Source organism: Scardinius erythrophthalmus, assembly GCF_964197995.2.
Source record: "Scardinius erythrophthalmus genome assembly, chromosome: 3".
Classification (NCBI taxonomy): domain Eukaryota; kingdom Metazoa; phylum Chordata; class Actinopteri; order Cypriniformes; family Leuciscidae; genus Scardinius; species Scardinius erythrophthalmus.
Window position 1 is genome coordinate 5,977,271 of NC_138223.1, and position 22,358 is coordinate 5,999,628.

The 22,358-nt window shown below is 36.7% G+C and overlaps 1 protein-coding gene across 2 annotated transcripts in view; it reads right to left on the minus strand.

Moving 5' to 3' along the window:
• The window catches only part of pard3ba (par-3 family cell polarity regulator beta a), a 168,422-nt gene that overhangs the window by 78,068 nt on the left and 67,996 nt on the right, over positions 1-22,358 (minus strand). For both annotated transcript variants that reach the window (XM_081362128.1, XM_081362127.1), the window contains exons 6-12: positions 22,136-22,222; positions 20,369-20,494; positions 19,129-19,565; positions 14,746-14,885; positions 14,293-14,418; positions 4,598-4,783; positions 1,642-1,815 (exon numbers count right to left, since the gene is read on the minus strand). In XM_081362128.1, the coding sequence (XP_081218254.1) occupies positions 1,642-1,815; positions 4,598-4,783; positions 14,293-14,418; positions 14,746-14,885; positions 19,129-19,565; positions 20,369-20,494; positions 22,136-22,222 (1,276 nt within the window). The remainder of the gene's footprint in view (positions 1-1,641; positions 1,816-4,597; positions 4,784-14,292; positions 14,419-14,745; positions 14,886-19,128; positions 19,566-20,368; positions 20,495-22,135; positions 22,223-22,358) is intronic.

The window sequence follows — 22,358 nt, forward strand, 5'->3', positions numbered from 1 at the left end:
AAGTTCAAAAGAACAGCATTTATTTTATAGATGTGCTTTACTGTCACTGTCAATTTGATGCATATTTGCTGAACAAAAATATAAATTTCTTTTCTTTTCTTTTTTAATGAAAAGGTAAAAAAAATCTTACGGACCCCAAACTTTTAAACGGTAGTGTATACACTTCATGCACAACTCTATCCAGCAACTTAAAGTTTAAGAACTGGATAAATCTCTCAAAAGCTGAAAGAAAGAAAAGTATGACAACACATGCTTTTTAGAGAATAAACAGAAAAGATCCAGGAAGAAAAGCCAGAAGGTAAAAGGAAACAGAATGCATGCAAAGATTTGAGATTATTTTATTCAATAAGAAAACTTCAGCGGTACAGAAAAGAAGTAAAAGAAAAGCAGACATTGACAAGTATATGTTCCATTAATAAATAAGTGAAAATAGTACATGAATATACTGTACAAGCATGTGCACGAAGTTAGTATAAAAGCAGGAAGCAGGAGAGAAGAGCAAGCGCTTTCTCATGAAGTCAAGGAAAAACAAGGAAAAGAACAATCTTCACGTGTAAAACAATAATAAAAAATGGATTTATACTGATTTAATTTCAAGGACCTCCATCCCAATGTCCAAAATGATACTGCAATAACTCGCATGGCAACTCATATAACAGACCCCAATTTTGTTTAGCTTTTTAACTGGGACAAAGAGCTTTTTATTGGCACACAGCTTTTTAATCAGAAGCCTATTTTCTGTTCTCCTTGTAGGATAACAACAGTACTTAAGTAATTTAAATCTTAGAATAAGGAGGAAGTCAAAACCATTTTTTCCCTTTCAGACACAGCATGTGTGTGTGTTTCCTTGTGCACATAAGCTAAGGCCCTGTTTGCACCTGGAATTAAGATGCGTTTTGGTCGATCGGATCACAAGTGGACGACGCTAAATACAGGTGTAAACGGGGTCTACATTTTTTTGAGCTTGACCACTTTCAACCACGCATTCAACCGGATTGCTTTCGTAGCTTAAACACTCGTGGTCGAATGTGTTGAACAGCCACAAAAGACCGTCTTCTCTCCGCCTACTGACCTAATGCGTAAACATTATTGGAAGCGCGCTAGCCAGACAGCATTTAAACTTTGTCGGCATTCAGATCCAAGTTTGGATTGAAGAAGTAAAATGTACCAAGCACAATGTTCTCTCACCATTCCTGATTTCTAACACACTTACAGCGCAGAAACTAAATCTGCTGCTCTCCGTATGTTTTCCGTTTAGTTCCCCTTTTGTGTTTATATGTAAATTGTGAGAACTTATTTTGTCAATTAGATTGAAAGATCTGAAAAACCCATACATTTACCAGCCCATAGACCCTCCCCTTAAAGATATCAGGACAGAAGTGGTTGAAAGTGGACAAAAGAGTCGGATTAAAACACCAAGTATAAACAGGAATGTGTCTGCCTCGTCTACATGTGATCAGATCGACCAAATGCATCTTAATACCAGGTGTACACAGGGCCTACCACTCAGAGGTCACCTGACAGCCTGTGATGCCGATAGTGGTGATGCCGGTGGGCTGTGGTCAGTGACCTGGGTTCAGAGGCCCTGCGAGTAAGCGGTCTGTAGTGGTACACATGGTACGGTACAGGTACTGGGCATACCTGTGCAGGCGAGCGCTCCAGAGCACGCAGAACCACCAGCTGGATGGTTCCTCTGAGGTTCCCTTCGGTCGACATGGAGTACCGCAGGGTTTCCATGGCATCGTGGTTGGAGCGTCCGATCAGGGATTCACTGTTAACAGCCACCAGCTGGTCATTGATACGCAAGCGACCATCCTGCACACAAGGCAAGACAAACACCAATGTTACTCAACACGTACAAGCTACTCAGAATTTATAGTAGTTAAACGTCTGTGAAAAAAAATAAACTTTTCTAAAAAGTTGTCATCTAATAGCTACAATAAGCACTACACTAACTTTATTAAAGTTTGTACTATTTTTATTATTTGTATTATTGAGTCACAAATCATAGTGGTTATAGACAGATTCATATTTTTAATGCACTTACTGTAGTACTACTGTACACACTCATATACATTATATTATACATAATATATATCATATATACATATATATATATATATATATATATATATATATATATATATATATATATATATATATATATATATATATATATATATATATATATATATATATATATATATGTAAAAAATAGTTAGATATATACATTAATTTACCAAAATTAAATAATAATAAAAAAACTGAACTACATACCATAGTACTAGTTATAGATGTATTGAAAAGTTCTTAAATTTTTAACTATAATAAGATATATATTTTACCTATAAATTCAATGGCATATTTCAAATTAAATATAAAAAATACCAAATGAAACAAAACCTAAATAAAAATAAAAACAATTATAAATCATCATGGCAGTGCTTACATTTTCAATGCAAGATATATAATTTAGCAATAAATTCAGTGCAGAATTTAAAATTAAATATAAAAAAGAATAAAAAAAATACAATTAATTTCATAGTACTAGATACAGACAGATCAATACGATTAAAAGTTCTTAAATGTTTTACTATAATATTATAACTATAAGATATAAAATGTACCTATATATTTAGAGCACAAAAAAACTAAAAGAAATGTAATATAAAATCACTGTATTAACATACACATCTCATTCAAGATTGGAGCATTAAATATATTTTAACCCGATTTGTGAACGAACTGTTCTTTTGAATCTGTACTTTTCAATGAACCGCCACTACTCTTTACTGTCACGTTACAACATGTAGTTAAGTTAGCAGCAGTGCTACTTTAAGCTAGCTACTCCCAGCTCTAAAGCCCTATAGTGTGATTTAAAAACATTTATGCAGTGTCTAGCCCCACTGTTAAATGTTTAATGCATCCCAGTATGAATCCAGATACAATTACAGATGCATATCATTAGAGTGAAAGGACCAGGCCGGAGTGAATTGGATTAAGGTTCACAGCTGTGGTTTCCTAAATAAAACTCAGCTGAGGAGGAACAAAAGAGATTAGCAGCTAAAAGCCACTGGAGCCGCTAAAGACTCCTGAGAGTCTGTGTCACGGCGGATGATCCTGACCCTAGAGCGGGGTCACTGACCGCAGACCACTGATACCGACCTGGGAGGGGGTCTCAGGCAGAACGGACACAAACACTTGTGCCCATCCATTGAGAAAACATACTCATGCATACACAAGCAGAGCGTCTGGAAGATCACAACCCAAGACGGCTTTTTAAAGCCCTCGTGAAGGACGCCACCTCATGAAGAGCTCCAAAGATAGCCTACGACATGTTTATCTTTATTACTAAGTAATTGCATTCCGATCATTTATTCTAGAAATTATGGAGCTTTTAAATTCATGCCCATTTTATCTCAATCTTGGAGTGCTTGAGGAGCAACAGAATGCGAGTGATAAGGGTGAACGGCCGAAGTCAAATGAAGAGCTCAGCCTTTGAAAATGTCTATTTCTTTGAGCGGCTCTCTGATGGAGGCCTGTGATGCAGCTCGCTCTCCACTGGAGTGCTGATAGGGGCCAGTAGATGTGGCCTTATCTACACACACACACACACAACACCTGCTGCCTGACTGGACTGATTGAGGCCAGTAGACGAGTATTCATATCTCTCTGACGACACTTGCTAAGGTTCACTTATTACAACAGACACAGCATAACCCGAACCACCACGACAAACCTGAACAGGCTACAATGGCCACTATTCGTCTGATCATGCATCTACTTTTGCTTTGTATATTTTTTTTAGTTTGAGGCCACTTTGGGTGAATAAATTAAAGCAAGATTTGTATTATTGCTTCCCAAAACATAGTGCTAATTACAAACTAATACAATATTTGGAACATTTAAGTGGGTGACAACTATGCCTTATGAATGTACATTTTAGGGGGTCAAATAATTTTGTGTGAATTTATCATTCATATTTTGTAAACCAAGTGTTTACTTTGAATTTAAATAGGCTTAAAGTAGTTAATGCAATAGTTAACATTAAAAAATAACATTTTTTTTTCACCAATGTTGTTATTGTTAAATAAAAGTAATAAAAAACTCCTTTTTAATTGAAATAAAGCTAAAATAATTAGATAATATATTAGATTTAAAAAAAGAAAATTGAAACTTTGCTTTTTAAGTACTAAATTACTACTATTACTACAGAAAGCTAAAGAGAAATATTTAAAAACAAAATAACTAAAACACACTAAAATTAAATGAAAATATACAAGTTAATTTAAAATATTTATAAATACTACAATGTAAAAATAACACTAAAATAACATATTTTTAATGCATATATTAATCTAATTATAATATAAACAAATACATGTGCAAATACGTAAAATTTTAACATTTCAAGTCGAATGAATTATGTATTATGAGCAAATGTATATTTATATATTAGTATGTATGTATTTAATCACTTTTTTAATTTTAAATGATTTTTATTAGAACTGTGTATGTTGCGACATGCACAGGTTTTGAGTGACTTTCATCACTGAAGCTCTCAATGGACGTTAGCGTTGACGCTGGCCGCTTTTACCTTGTTTGCGGCGCCACCATGGATGATGGACTTGATGAAGATGCCCAGGTCTTCTCCGGTCTCTCGGGACTTGTTACCCTTCAGACTGACCCCCAGACCAGCTGAGCCGGAGTCGTTCAAAGGAACTTCAAACATCAGCTGCTCTCGCCCGTCCTCAACCAGCAGTGGACCTGGCGGCTCTCCTTTCTGCAAATAACACACTTCGGTCAGCATCTCAGTTGACTTTTAAAACTGTATAAATGTGAGCATTTACCCCAGTGCAACATCCTGCCGCATTGACTACAACTGTAAGTGGATTACTGGACATTAAATTTTTTGCTTGCGTTTACAAACTACACGCCGAGTCAAAATGATTGACAGTGGTAATCGACATGTCACAGATGCTGTCGATAGAGTTGAACTCGTATTGAACCTGGAACACTCCAATAAGATAATGGATGTAAGTGAGATGAGCACACGAGTGTTTACATTTTTTTTATAGAAATCTCTTATGCTAACCAAGATAATATCATTAATTGAAAGTAACTGTTTTCTATTTAAATATATTTTAAAAGGTAATTTATGGCTGTGATGCAGTTTTCAGTGTCACATGATCCTTCAGAAAATAATCTAATATGCTGATTAGCTGCTCATGAATTTATTTTTTATTTTTTGAGTACGGTTGCCTCATATTTTAAAATATACATTTATTTGATGAATAGAAAGGTTTAAAGAACAGCATTTATTTGACATAGAAATATTTTTTAACATTATAAATGCCTTTAATGTCACTTTTGATCAATTTAATCCATTAAATTATTCATTTATTTAAAAAAAAAATATTTTTGACCCTAAACTTTTGAAAGGTATTGTATATTTTAGTGATGGATCTCAGTTAAAATAAAGGCAGATTGTACACATGACCAAATGGATGGAATTATAATAGATAAATATATAAAGTAGAGTTTGGACAGAATGAATGAATGTCTAATGGTGAGGCAGGAAAACACATCGGGGGTCATTTGACTTGAACGTGAAAGGGTTCGAGCATAAGAACGTGCCAGATCAAAAGGAAACATAACAAGCTTTTGTCAGTGATTCATTCAGGAGGGCGGGGGTTGGAGAACGACACCATTTAAGACTAATAACTCATTATTGAACACACTTACACACACACTCACAACTACCCACACATTTCCCTTCTCTTTTTGCTTTCTTTTGCTGCAAAACATCATTATCAAAGAGATCAGGGGTGTCAGTGCCATGGCCTTTGACCCTTTCTCCACATCGTTTCCTCCTCCTCTCCACAATCGTATCAATAAAACCAAGCAAAAAGGCCTGGAATGAAGTGCATCGGCTAAACGCGACTGACATCCTCCTGGAAACCACATTAAACATTAGCCTGTTGCTAAGCTACTGTGGAAATGGGCCAGGGGAAAAAAGCAACAAAAATGACTTTGTAAGAGTACAAAGTTGGGCAAAAAGCATTAACTAAGAGCTAATGATGAAATATAGGAGGGCCAATGGGGCAAAGCTTCAAGTAGTCCTTTTAGTGTGTCCTCTTACTGATGATAATGTGTCGTACATGGCCTGAGGCGGACGACAAATCTGAGTTTTAGCACACAATAAAAGGCCTGTTTGTAAGTGAGGTCAAACTTTGGTCCCAGTGAGAATATCAGATTGTCTGATGTCTCCTCACACGAGGAATGAGAGAGATGCCGCTTCGGTGGTCCTATCAACACTCGAGGCCCAGACTTCACATGAAGTCCTCCTGAGGGCAAATACACACTCATATGCTCTCATACACACCATGTGATTATTTTAACTAAAAGTACTTGAGTAAAAGCTGGGAAAAAGGACAGTGACACTTAAAAGGCGGATTCACGTTGGGAATAAGTGGAGCGACGTGTAATCACAGCATTGCAGCAAACATATTTGGAAAACTGTATTTTAATTTTAAAAACATAACATTAGTATTAAAGTAATTAATATGAACTGACATTGTAAGTATGATAAATATAAGTAATATTAGTTATATTAGTCATTAGTTTTAATATATAATATCAATAATAACTGATATTAATATGAATAAATGTTATTAGTATTAATACTTATCAATAAGTATAAACACAATTAATATTAACTGATAATATTAATATGTATTATTAATATCAACACTAACGATTCATATTAACAGGATATTACATATGATACTAGTAGGAATTCATTTTAGTATTAAAAAAATAATAATATTAATTGGCAACATTAATAAATGTTATTAATATCAATACTATTTAATGAGTATTAACAATTGATTTAATATTAATAGTAACTGATATAATAATAATAATACATTTACACAACAAACATTATTAATATCAACATATATTATTAATATGTATTATTTTAATAGGACTTGATATTAGTATTAATAGTCGTTAATATTAACAAATCATCAATATTAATACATGTGTACTGATATAGTAATTAATAAAAAGTCGGGTCAGTGCGCTTCAAGAGCTTAATATTAATATTATTTAAGGAGAAACATCAGAGACAAAATTTATCCTTAACGATAAAACATAACCAAGATATCCTGAGCTACAACATTTTCCATAATTGATTTGTTTCACAACGCATTTTAAGAGGAAGTCTTTGTGTCATTTACACAAAAATAATCCACAGGATATGTGTTTTGATGCCCCTGGCTAGAAGCCAATGCACCTTAACCCAGATATTGAACCAAATTAGAATTGATGTCAGAACGCCATCTGCTATTACATGAAAGCATCTACACTTTTTATATTACTCGCAGCTTTAAAAAGCGTCCATTGGCTTTTGGAAAGAAGTGGCCGTGACCCAAATAACAAATATAATTAAACAGGCCATGACAAAGCAGAACACATCCTGTGTAGGAAGAGGAATTATTACAAAGACCATCTCAAGGACTTCTACATGCTCCACCAGCCCTGTGCCCGACCTCTCTTCCTCTGAGTGCAACTGTGTACAATGTGCTTTCTGACCCCTCCATCCTCACAGAAAACCTGAATCAAAGGGTCTACAGCAACACCCACAACTCAAACTCCACAGGCCCTTCAAACAACAAACTATACAGATTACATTGCGATTGTAAATTGGTTAGAAAAATAAAATATTCAGCTTTTACAACAAATATCTTGTCGGAAAAACATGGAATACTGGTGGTATATAACTAAAGATGACTTGACTTGACTTGGTATTAGATGCAACACACCATGGTTCAAATACTGTAACAACTTCTATCAAGACTTGATTTTACATAATTTATCTTGAATACAAGTGTAATTTGTCTAGTGCAGGGGTGCCCAACCCTACTCCTGCCAATCGACTGTCCTGCACAGTTCATCTCCAACCCTAATCAAACACACCTGCCTTTAATTTTCATGTGATCCTGAAGACCTTAATTGGTTGCTTCAGGTGTGTTTGATTAGGGTTCGAGATAAACTCTGCAGGACAGTCGATCGGCAGGAGCAGGGTTGGGCACCCCTGTGCTGCATTCCAGTCCAAAATTGTCATGTCCTTCACTTGCTAACTTCCCTCCGTCTCGTTCACTCGGATGTACGTCATTGCGAGTGCCCACTACTGGCGGAAAATGCAATGGGCTGAATTGGAACGTCCTAAGCCCTTGATCACATGGAATCAGCTGTGTAGTTGATTTATTATTTACATTTGTTTTCCCTTTAAGAATTTGTTTAATGCAGCATCCAAATGTATATATGGTGTTTGGGTTGTTTTCAATTAGAAAATTAGAATTAATATATCATAGAGTTGTTTGTTGTGGTGGTGATTAGAAGAGATATGTGGTGACGTCACAATCGTACTGCATTGTGGGACATATAGGTGCCTGAAGTGTACATATGAAGTAGACTCGCTCCCTCGGTCAAAATCGAGGGAGCAAGGGTCTGTCCATATAAACTTCCCTCGTCCACTTCATGAAGTGGAACGCACTTCAAAATGGCGGCGGGGATTCCCCCGAGGGGAAGTGCTTAGGGAAGTTCGCAAGTGCGTGTCTAAAAGTGGACTGGAACGCAGCACTGGTCTAGTGGACTACCACAAACATCACTAAATATAGTCATTTTATCATTCTTTTAAATTAATTTTTGCAGTGCATGCCCATGTCTTGTGGGCACAAAACATTTTTACATTACATTTTAATTTGATGTTTGGCTGATGTATTGCTACTGGCTATCAGGTAAAATTAATATGCCGCTGAAGACATTAATTCCACCCACTGCACTCATTTAATCTCACAGCACGTGACAATATCAGTCGGCTTAACTTTAATGCAATGCTCAAATTTAGGCCACGTTCACACTGTCAGTTTTTGGGATTGACGATCGCATTTACTTACAGGTGTGAGTCTCGAAATGTCCCGTTCACACGGCAATCGAACACAGTCTGAAGGAACGTAGAATGGGAGTGAAGCCAGTATTCTCTAACCAGGAGCCATAGCGTCAGTGACCAAAGTAATATCAAAGATGCCAACGTCCATAAAACTGAAAAGTCACTTTTGACACGACAAGAGTCCAATCAAGCCACGAGTTCACCCGTCAAACCATCATTAACAACAGCAGCTTTTCTATCTGAGTGGAGAGCGGATCATTGGAGTCCTGCGTAGAGCAGCTCTGGTGGAGAGCGGTGAACTAAATCTAAAACCTTCAGCTCATATCTCTGTCACTGTAAGTTACTGAAGGAGCAGACGGTGGACACGCGTTTGTGCAGCACAGAACGGCTCTCTCGCACTATATGACGTGACAGACAACTAGTTGTCCAGCCCGGTTCAATTCACATAGTGCAGTTTTTGTGAGTCCTGAAAATTTATGGCATGAGTATGTGTATGAGAACTGTGTGTGAACCGTATTAAAGACTCAAATACAGAACTGACAACCGTATTCTGTTGCTGTGTGAACGTGGCCTTAGACATTTATAGTTCGTCATGCTCATTAATGTACATTTACTTAAGGCCACAGAATCTAATGCATGTCTGATTAAGTTCTACACAACAATGCAAATACACATATACATATCAGAGATGTGCCCGAAGCGGAATACAGTTTAGAAAGGAAATTACACATTCTACGGAGACCCTAAAGGGACATTGGTGATGGGAAAAAATATATTTTAATGCTTTTGCATTTATATAGTTGGGTAATTATATTGTGTATAATTTACGCGTATTAAGGGAGACGCTATCAATATGTATTGAAATGGCTTTTGAATGTGCGCTCGCACTTAATCCATGTAACTGGCCTCGAATTTTACAAGATATTTGTTAATGACGATCAGGATCTGCTGCGCATCAAATCCTATGGCATCATCCTGTCAGTCATCTCTCCTTACTATCTTCATGTGATAAATGAAATCGGATGTGCTGTAATGTAACCGACTACCACAGCAAGCCTAACCATGTCCCATTATGGGCTCCATGCGTTACTCATTTTCCGTGCCTTTCCAAATTCGAATATAGGCTTTACACATCCTTAATAACAAAACATTACTAAAAGTTACCATATTTTTGGCCATGTACTATGGTATTTTTAAGTACCTTGGGCAATCAACAATCTAGATTCTACACAAGCTTGGACCAGCTAAAAACCATCTTGTGAGAGTTATAAATCAGGTAAGCTAGGCACCATTAGATGGTTTTAGCTGGATTTTCCAGCAGGGCCGGACGTTTCGGAGACACACTCCTGCATCCGGGATATCCAGTCACCAACACATCAGCACCGTGACTAGATCCCAAAAGGTTGATTCAGAAAAACAAGGCTTTAACTCTGTCAACGGTCTCTAAATACGGGTCATGCCGACTGCTCCATCTCTAAACAGACACATCTAGCTGCTAACAGGATGGACATTTATGGTGTCGCCCATTTCCTGTCTAAAAGACCTGCTGGATTCTAGCAGACTGTTATAAAATATGCTTTATTTTTGCTAATGGCTGACCATCAGCCAAATCTGCCTTTTTGAATTAAGATGGTATATTTTGTGCCTGCAGTGGGTGGTTAAAGAAACCGACGAATACTGTTTGACGGTGGGTGTTTATGGAGGGTATTTCAGGTTTGGATGCATTCATTGGTTGGAGTGAAATATAAATACACACACACACACACACACATATATCCTCTAAAAAGGCAGATGGTGAAATCTACTCAACACTGTCATTATATCTTTTCATACTCTTCCATTCTCTGAAAAAATATTTCTCCCGAGTGTGTCATTTTTCCTTTTGCCTGCCGTCGCATTTCTGCCATAATTTGCCCTGGCTAAGCAGTGGCACAGCTAACCCACTTTGAATTTGAATAGGGTGGAAAGATGGAGAAGGTTTTTCTCTGTGAATAGATATTGCAGAGCAGCGCTTTATGACGTTTTTTTGTGCCTAACAAGAATTAATGGTCCAATAATAGTCATTGTCAATGACATACAGCTGCTCTTCTTGAACAGATCTGGGACAGCAAACATTTAACAAAGTACAAAGCTAAATCCATAAATAAACCCCACATTTAAAAGTGCATTTGTTTTTAATTTTTGCAATAAAAAATAATGCAAATTCTGAAAACAAAAAAAACAACAACAATAATAATAATAATCTCAGACATCTAATTGAGGAAGTAATGCATGAAAGAATTTTTTTACAGTCAAAACGATTATGAATAGTTTGGCAGCCCACATATATCACAGATGACCCTTCCAAACCAGAAGCCTTTGATAAGCAGACACTAGAGTGTAAATGAACTGAGGATAGACAGAGACACAATGAAGGGATGTGGTCTTTCTTCCTGCGATGATGGATCTAGTGGCGCCACAAGTGCGCTTTTACTCGTTGTTTGGATTCTAACGGGGGTCTGATGTTTAGAAGAAAAATAAAGATGCTTTGAAAGGGGTCAGCGATCAACACGCCCCGCATGTAACATCTGGGAGAAGGGATGGACCAGCATCAGCCCAAGGCTTCCTGTTAAACTGCTGTGTCGTGTGTACAACTTCCCGTCACAAGCTGATTCGACACATTCAAAATAAAGGAGGGGACTGATGGGGTTTTAAGCACAAAAATGTATTAACCCTCAGAGGTCGGAGATCACGCCGGCGTGATCTGCTCGCTTTTTTCCTTATGAGTTGAATTGAGACCCAAAATACTCTTTTGACTTTGATTTTACAAAACAAGTTTCATACATCAATCGATTCTGTTAAATGTGTATTATTTTTGTGTATACTCACAATAAAAACAAAGTGTTGTGCTTTTTGCCAAATAAAGAAAAATAAACGTGATGCGAGTTCTGCCTTCTATCTGCCAGTGTCGTCCATTCTGAAACGCGTCCGAAAATGAACAATAACTCAGCGAATACTCAGTCAAACAGGCAAACAGACATACAGGCATGAAGCTTGAATTCTCTTCTCTTAAATGAAGTAATTTATATAAAAAACAAATATTCTCATGTTGTGAAATCTGTATTAAAAGAGAGCGATTCCAGTCGACCTCATTAGAGCTAATTCAAATGTAATGTGACTCCGCCAACGGAGAGCGCACACTATTCAAACGCAAATGAATGAGGCAATCCAAGCAAACCTGTGAACGCCCACATATCAGTTTATTCAGATCATTACTTTAACACCGTCTCAGCAGCGCTGTGAGCAATAACAATAATGAAAAAAGTACCTCAGAAGTGCGGGTATATCGAGGAGCGAGCTGAGGAATACTGTAAGTTTTTTTTTCTTCTCACGTGAATCGGGTTTCTGTTTTTGATGAATGAACGGCAGAGATGCGCGCTGTTTACCACAGCTCGCAAAAAGACAGTTTAAATTTAAATCGCGTGTGTGAATAACTGTATTACTATGAGTAAAAATCGACTGAAATATGTTGAAATAAAATGTAGGCTATTTGTACGTATTTGTACGTAGCAATACGTATTAAACTGCAATTTTATATGCCCTAATATTTCATAAAAACAACGTTACAGTCAGGCGAAATATGAAAGACAACATTTTGTTGACTAGATTTGAGTACAGTTTTTACTGTAGAATATACTGCCACATAAGCTTTTGATGAAAAAAGTAGCCTACCTCAGAAGTGCGGGTATATTGAGGAGCGAGCTGAGGAATACTGTAAGTTTTTTTTTCTTCTCACGTGAATCGGGTTTCTGTTTTTGATGAATGAACGGCAGAGATGCGCGCTGTTTACCACAGCTCGCATAAAGACAGTTTAAATTTAAATCGCGTGTGTGAATGAATGATGATGTTTTAGCAAACTGTATTACTATACTGAGATGAGTAAAAATCGACTGAAATATGTTGAAATAAAATGTAGGCTATTTGTATAAGCAATACGTATTAAACTGCAAATTAACATTTATATGCCCTAATATTTCATAAAAACAACGTTACAGTCAGGCGAAATATGAAAGACAACATTTTGTTGACTAGATTTGAGTACAGTTTTTACTGTAGAATATACTGAATATATATATCAAATAAGCTTTTGTTTAGCAATTTTTATATATGTATATAAAATAAAGTCATCAACTAAGATGTTAGCTGTTCCAATTTGGCTATATTCAAACTAATGAATACATAGATAGGCCTAAAATGTAGGCCTATAATCTTTTTTTTTTTTTTTACAAAGAAAGAGTACACTAGAAATATTGTTGAAATTTTAATTATTGTTGTAATTGTAACCTTTTTAATAAAATAGCAAAACATATTTACAAGATAGATAAGCAAAATCTTAAATGGTCAATATAAGTCTTCTTCTAATTTTTTGTCCTTGCATTGTGGCTCAGTCAGTCAGAGTCACACCTGAATGAATGGCTAATTATGCAGAGTCATTATGCATAATGGGTGGGACATTTTGTATTCCAAGGTGTAAACCACTCCTCGTTCACGCCCACTCGCATAATGGCTTTCCAAGCAAAACCTGTTTTACATCAATTTAAATCAATGTATTGTTTTATCTGAACGATAAAGCAAGACTATTTTCACATAATTTTGAAGCCAGAACTCGAAGGAAGAACATCCATTTCTCAAAAGTCTTATTCATGCATATTTATTATGAGTTTTGAGGTCTTCTTTCAGCAACTTTCATTTTTCATTTTTTCAATAACCACGCATAAGCATTATTCTCTTAAAAATAAAAAAATATACATGCATGGTGATCACATATTTTGGTAGCCCTGTTTGTGCTATATAGAGTGAATTTACACCTTTGCCATTAACATGTTTATAAATAACTGAAAAAAGCACAAATGTCAGAGCATGTCAGAACACCTCCAGTGCCCAGAAAACACCTCAGACTCCAGAGGGTTAAGCACGTTGTTGGTTATATTATTTGCATGCATATTTTGCAAAAGTTTATTGCAAAATATGCATGCAAATAATTATACAAATATTTAGTATTTTGACAACATAGTGAGACCGCCTCGATTATGTCATTTGTGGCGCTCCATGAGAGTGAGCTTTCCCTGCAAGTTCATTTAGCCAGTACTGTAGTTTTTCACCACAAATTCAGCTATTAAACACTATTTAAACAAATTATTTTACGGATGGCTTCAATAAAAGCATATACCATCGATTAACAACCTTGTAACTCACAGTAGGTCTGTCTAAAAGTTTATAAATCATTGGTAAAAATCAATTTCCTTGTGGAAAAAAAGAGTTTTTACTACTCGATTGTTGCACTACAGTCTTACCAGTTCTCTGGGCAAAAACTCCTCTTGTCTTCCAACGATCATTGATACGGTCTCTCCCAGTTTGGTGCTCCGCAGCATAGCCACCAGTTCCTCTTGTGTGCGTCCTGTAATGTCCACCCCATTTACCTAGAGAAAGAGAGAAAGCAATTTCCAGTAACCATCAAAACAGAGAGCAAAAATGTCCATTTACACTTTGACGAGATGGAAAACATGTCAGTATTAATTGTGTCTCTTGGCCAGGTGCAATACAAGACAGACAATTGGCCTAATTACATCCAAAATGCATTATGCATTCTGAAACAATACATTTAGATTGCATTTAAAACAATACCTTTTAAATGCATAACTGGCGGGGAAGGAACAGCATAATTTAATATTCTATAAATAAGCTCTGATTTTGCATTTGCCAGGTTGTGCTCTCATGATTGCATTGACGCAGAAAGCATGTAATACCTCCAGGATACGGTCTCCAGACTTGAGCCGCCCGTCTTTAACGGCAGCTCCGCGAGGCAGAATACTCTTGACCATAATGGGTCCTGGACCATGAAGAGACGAGTCTCTGGTTACCACGGTAAAACCGAGGCCCTCCGTGCCTGGAGAGAGAAGAAGGCCAGAAACATTAAGCATTTATTTAATGACCCAGTGAACCAGACAAATGGGTTTCTTACCGTGTTCAATAGTGTGGAAAACAAAAGCTACACTAACTTCTGAACATATTTTATTTTGCTGTATGATATAAAATAAGGTGCCAACAATCGAAAAAGTACATAATTGTTCCACTTATATCCCTTCCACAAGGCTCTAAAGACTTGCTAACATCCTAAGGCTCTATTCACCGGCGCAGGGAAGATCACTGAGAACATTTTGCAAACTTAAATGAAAGATGTGATGTTCTGGTCATTTACTGTACACACTTTGATGTACAACACAAACTTCAAAAGACACAAAACTGGAAAAAGACAAAGAGGTTGACTAGTTTTAGAGTGAAAGTCTAAGGATGTTGACAGATATGAAGGAGAATTCAAAAGCTCTAATATCTTATTCGTTGTTTTTAATGTTTTTCCACTAGAAAAAAAAAATGTATACGCTTGCAAACTTTTAACTTACAGACTAAAACTTGAACTGTTTATTGCAATGAATATTCCACATTTTTAATAAAAGGTTAGTAGCTCTAGAAGTTCTTAATTTTTTTTTAAACAAAGGGTTTTTTCAATTAAAAGGCTTTTTGAAAAAGATTTCCAATGAAAATTCAAGTGAAAAGGCCTGTCAGAATGAAAAAAAAAAAAATTATTTAAAGGCTCGTCGAACAAAACTGCCAATGAAAGTTCGATTTCTTTTCTGTTGGGCGGAAATCTCGTATCTCCTTATTTCGTCTTTTTTTCATAAATCATTACTATTGGTCACTCCACATCTGTCAGTGGGTTTTTGCAAATATTTAACCAATGAAAAGTATTAAAAAGAGCTTGTGACTAAATCTCGTAACTCCATTGGATCCTCAAACTGTCAGTCAAACCTCATAACTCCACCCGCCTCTATAATGAATGAAGTGCCGCACACAGTTGGCACCGTCTCTGCTTGTCTGCAATGCCAGGCTAAATAAAGAACTGTTTGTTTGAATAAGTACAATATTTTCTTTACTCGAGAAAATCTATATATGTAAAGGCTAATGTTTTATGTACTTGAGGAGTGGAGAAGAGTGTCTTAGTCTGGTATTTGTCATTGAGTCATAGCCAATATTGTCTTAAATAGCACTTCATCTTTAATAACATGAGATTTTGGCCAAATGACTGAATAAACTGAGAGCCCACATAGCTAAAATAAACTTTACAACCTGTAAGTTAATGAAAATGTAATGTGATGCTGTTACTGCCTCAGATAAAACACGTATGTCCAAAATTCTCTGGTCAAAAACTCCATTTGATCTTGATTTTGTTAAAATGTTAATAATATAATGACACATGCAAGTGTCTGACCATATATAAAGCCACAATATCAACTGTGACATTTGTTTTCTCTTTTGTTTTTCATTTCCTGAAAAGTAGTGTTTTGGAGATACAGTGGGCAATTGATGTTGAAAAGACATCAAATTGATGTAAAAATCAACGTAAAAAAAAAGGGTCAAATATTCAAATCAAACTGACGTCAAAACCAATCCATGACATTTATTTGATGTAAACCGAATGTCAAACATATTGACCTGCATGTCGATAAACCAATTTCAGTGTGGGAATTAACTTTCTCTTTTCACCTAATTACCACTGGAAGACACTGCCTTTCAATCTGAACTTAAAATGATATGCAGTATCTTGATCAAGTCTCGACTAACTTTTGATTTCAAATTGATATCAAGGTGCCTTCCACCCAACAGCAAAGATTTAATTGCAACAGAATTCTTGAATTAAAGACTTGTTTAAAAGACCTTCAAACTGCAACTGACATGAAAGAAACCCCAGTGTATTTTGTCTAATGTTATATAGCATTAATTTTCAGTTTCTATAAATAATAAACTAATAAAAGCCAACATCATCAGAGTGTCACTATTATCACTGAAGTCTGGTTTAGAAATGATTGACTGCTGATATGGGTTCTAGAGAGCAAGATGGTGGATAATGGCAAAAACTGTATCAAGCTCATCCGATCCAAGATCAGGTCAAAAGGTCAATGGTACGCTGATGAAGGCTTTCAAGCACTCTGGATTGATAACCTGTGTTTAAGCTGTCGGTTTCTCTCCGTCTCCACCCCTGCTCGTTGATAAATGTTTCCTTACGGGGATTAGACAGCTCTGCACTTTAATTTCACACGTGAACACATCTACAGGAGACGGGAGATGCAGAGAGCAGGATACAGGATGAGGAGAGAGAGAGAGAGAGAGAAATGGTGTGAAAGAAGAACGATAGAAACAATGACAAAGGGTGTGGCCTGAAAAAAAAAATGATTAGAGGAAGTGGAAGCACTGGAAGAGGGGAAGCGGAAAAAAGAAGATGGAAGAGTGAGTCTCACTAAAACATGCAGGGTCACATTTCAAAATCAATCACAAGAGCAAGCGAAAAAATATATTTTTGTATTTCATGCATACATATTACTATTAGGTTGTTTTTTATATTTATTGCACATTTATTTTTTATCTTTATTGCGTAAGTATTAATATTTAGTTATTTTTATATTTACTGAATACATATATATATTTTAATGTTCATCGCATAGCTTATTATTTAGTCATTTTTATACCTAATGCATGTATATTTTAATATATATTATATTCATATTTATGTATTTATTGCATTTATGTTTATATTTAATTATTTTTATATTCATAACATAATTTTACCATTTAAAAATACTACAAAATACTACAATACAATGATTTATTTATTTTTCATTTTATTTAATTTTTTGTAAAATCAGCATAAATTAAAGGCATTACACTACCAAATAGTATCATGATATAATAAATACACTTTATCTTTAACCATTTTTTACATTCTCATTTTATTGTACTGGTACTACTGATATTGTGTTGGTAATGAGAATGATATTTATTTGCAAATGAGCTTATTTGTCATTAAATGTTACAATGCAAGGCTTAAATTTGTATGATTCAATTATACAATGAATAAAAATAATTTATATTTTTCTTTCCTTTGATTTTGGGGTGAAATATGACCTGGACATGTTACTGACAGGTTTCATGAGATTCACATAGAAACGCAATAAGATATGAGAGAGAAAAATGAGGCTTAAAGAATCATGCTAAGATAGCGATTCCCTGGAGTCTCTCGTCTGAAGGGACACGTGAGATTACTGAAGCTGAGAATTGCTCTGTCTCTCTCTCTCTCAAACACACTTGAGGGAGAGATGTCATAGAGGATAGCGGCCAATCCAGCATACTAAAGATGGCAAATGATGAAATCTCAAGTCCCAGAAGAGCACCTGACATTAAAGTTTTAAACAATAGCAGCTGTCAATCAGCTGAGAGGAGTGATAAAGAAGGTGAGGAAAGGTGAGCTTTGACATTCACAAGCCATTTTACTTCTACAGTGGCTACGTTTACATGCACAACTTTTGTTTCAGTCGGACTGAATGCATTCCGATTGATGAATCATTCTGAATGCAGTGTTTACATGAGCGCTAAACATGTGATCGGGTTGATGTGCGTGTTTATATGTCACAAGCTTCAAATCAGAATGTATTTTCTGACATGCGCACACTGCACGAATATACAGTTTCCCGCTGTTTGCGCATAATAACCATTCTACAACATTCTTTATTTGACTTAATAGTTATCCACTTCTGTTCATAATTTGGAGACAATGAGCATCTGAACCGTTGTGCCGTGCTGCTTATATTTATCACACAGTAAAAATGCTCAAAACCAGTCATCTGTGGATGAGAATCCGAAACAACAAAGACTGTTGGGAGGTTGTCCTGCTCCACTTCACAGACGCCGAGTGAAAGGAGAATTTTAGAATGACGGGACACTCATTATTCAGGAAGAACAGCTCGTTCATCACGTCATAGCGCTATTTCAACGTTATTGCACATGTGCAGTCCTTTCAGTTTTGTTTTTCAATCCGATCAAGTGTTTACATGTTCTCTCGATCGGATTAGAAAAGGAATAAACCACCCCTTTCATTCGGATCGAGCTCAATCGGATCGATTAAGGTGGGCTTTTCAGTCCGATTGAGCCGTCAATCCGATTACTAATGAATTATTTAGTTGCATGTAAACGTAACAAGTGTAGCATATTTTTGAGAAAAAAAAAATTATATAGAAAGAATGACTAAATTGAATTTTTTTTTTTAAATGACCTGGAAATTCATTTCACTTCCAGCTTACCTTTCTTCAAATCGATCTTCATTTTCTTCCCAGGCTTTTTGCCGATAGTGTTAACCAGCGCAGCGAGGGCTGGGGTCGTTTTTGGGGCGGGGCTCTCGCTACGATCTTTGAGGATGGGTGATGCGCTGACGGGAGGAGAAGGCGTATCTCTGTGATGATTTGATTCAACAGGGGAGTGTCTTGCAGGGCGAAGCTCCTCCTCCTTTAGGGGCGGGGTCTGTGAGACAGGGGGCTCTGGGGACGGAGTCGCCGCTTTACTCGGGATGAGTTTATGGACCAAGAAAGGACTCTTGACTTTAGGGACCACAGTGGTTGGTTCAGCGCTGTTGAAAAGCTGACCGATGAGGCTCTTTTCATAACGGAGCTTGTTGGAAACAGGAAGTACCTCCAAGCGTACGGCCGAGGACGACATGGCTTGGCGAAACACCTCCTGGGACCTGAAACATCAAGAGCGACACCTTGTCTTATTGTTGCACATTTGTAGATAACATGAATATAAAGACATCCCTTCGGTCCTTCAAAGATTCAGAAGAGCTCTAGACTAAACAGCTTCCTTAATTAGCACCATTCAAGAGCTTTTTCGCTCAAGAACTTCCAGTGGGAATCACTTCTCAACATTTCCATCTTTTTACATGACTCCCTGGAATTGACCCTGTCACTTTAGACTGGTGTGATTATGTTAAAATAATAAGATTAGCAAGGTGGTGCATTACACAATTCATGTTGCACTAAATGTGTTGAGGAAACTTTTAGGAGTTCAGTTCAGGACAAAGTAAAGGAGAAGTAAAATTGACTTGCTTGACTGCAGTCTTTCTTCTTTTCTACTTCAAAACCTTTAACTCTCATGCCCATTACTCTAACTCTTCCTCTAATAGTGCCACTTCGTTTAATCTGTCACCCTTTTGATGACTGTCCAATACCGTTAGTGCCACTTAATAGGGCAATTCCACACTCGCGGCAAGAAAAGATCATTTTCTTTTGTTGTGTTAAAGTTATAGCACTGAAACTCTGCAAGAGAGGAAAAGATGGATGGATGGATGGATGGATGGATGAGATAGATAGATAAAAGGTTTGCACGCTATGAGCGAGAAAGATAGACAACAATTGCATGAAAGTGAAAATAACACAAAAGATGGATAATGAAGAAGGGAATGAAGTAGGGAGAAAGAGAGCGGGTGGATGATTAGTAATCCACCTAACAACAATGAAAGTGTGACAGATGAAAGAGTCAGACACTCACTGAGCGAAGGACTTGTCTATTAACTCGATGTCATTGATCTGCACAATGCACTCATCCTCTTGAAAGATCCTCTCTCGTTCAGAGCGGCTGTTCTCCTCGATGGATCGGATATGCAGACCCAGAGTCCTGAGGACACATGCACAAACAGATGTAAGACAGAAGGGCATCATTTGAGACAGACAATTGAAGATATTAGTTGTATTTAAGTATCTGAATTCCAACTGAAAATGACTCGTATGGAACCTCTGTACTTTCCTGAGTTACCCAAATGAGTTATTCCATTACATACAAAACAAAACCATTTTTTTTTTTTACTAAATAAAAATACAAAAGAAATATTCAAAACTGGAGACATTTATTAAGCAAGGTGTTTCACCTGCTTATAAAACACACAAAAAATACAATGAATGAATGAATGAATATGAAAATGAAATGGAATGAAATGAAATGATAAAAAACATAAAAACACGGTATTTACCAGGGAAAGTGTAGGATAATCTCATCTGGTAAAATATGGAGTGACACACGAGGAACAGGGATTTAATTCTTTTTACTGTTTTTTTTTAATGATTTTAATGAAAAATATCAATCATATTCCAGTAACTTTCTCTGAATTGTCTCTCAATATTAGCAATATTTCAAGAACAGACTTCTCTAGTCAACCATTCCGTTACTACTGGGAAAATTAAGTAAATACAGGATTTAATTTGCTGTTACTTCCTTCACGGTTTCCTTTGAGACTCACACAACCCAAAGAGTAGTTCATCAGGTCATCGGACAGGTTTGACCACCTACAGAGAGAGGGTCTATTTCCATCCGGAGCTCAACAGGGCGCACAGGCCCCAACAACAGGAAACATGTCACCGTCCACCCCGGGAGGACTTCCTGTCATGCAGCACGTGTGTGTCCTTGTCCTGAGCACTTAACTTTTGACCTGTTCATGCAGTCTGAAAGAGCCATTCACCTAGCTACTTCCTGAAAGTGTGTGTGTGAGTGTGTGATTATGGGTGAATATGAATGGGAATCTGCTGACTAACAATACTGAAATTAAGTGATGCACGCATGTCCTAGATAGGATTTAATACTATTTATAATACATTACACAATATTTATGTAATATTATCTGAATTTTACATTAAATTTGTTTGAATTTTGTATGCATTACATGATGTCAATCCTTTTAATCTCATGTTGCTAGATTGTCAACTGTATAAAAGTTTAAGAGTCAAAGCATGAGGATCGAAGAGCAGAATTTCTACAACCGTGCAGCTCATAGCGGTCCATTATCATGAAAATGTGTAAAACACCATGAGTGTGTGTGGGTGTTTGGTCCTGGTAAAGCCTACAAAATGTCCCCGCAAAGATGGCAATATCCAAAATCCTTGTCCTTGTGGGAATAATTTTCGGTCCCCATGAGGAAAACAGCTTACAATTCATACTAATGAAGTGTTTTGAAAATGTAAAAATGCAGAAAGCTTTCTGTGATGGGTAGGGTTAGTGTAAGGGGATAGAATTTACAGATTGTACAGTATAAAAACCATTATGTCTATGCAGAGTCCCCACAGAGATAGTGAACCAGTGTGTGTGTGTGTGTGTGTGTGTGTGTGTGTGTGTATGTGTGTGTGTGTGTGTGTGTGTGTGTGTGTGTGTGTGTGTGTGTGTGTGTGTGTGTGTGTGTGTGTGTGTGTGTGTGTGTGTGTGTGTGTGTGTGTGTGTGTGTGTGTGTGTGTGTGTGTGTGTGTGTGTGTGTGTGTGTGTGTGCTTTACCTTCCACTCAGTGAGGAGCAGTATGATATGACTTTGATTCCCAGAGGCCCGAGGTCTCCAGAAATCTTCACCGTCCGTGTGAGACTGCTACAGTTAGGAAAACACAGTGGTGCCAGAGGTTAGTTGTTAAATGTTTCTTGCCAGAAAAAAGAAAACAACTTCAACAAACTGAAAAATACATTTTGGAAGTGGAAACTCTCAGTGGAACGCAATTACATTAGCA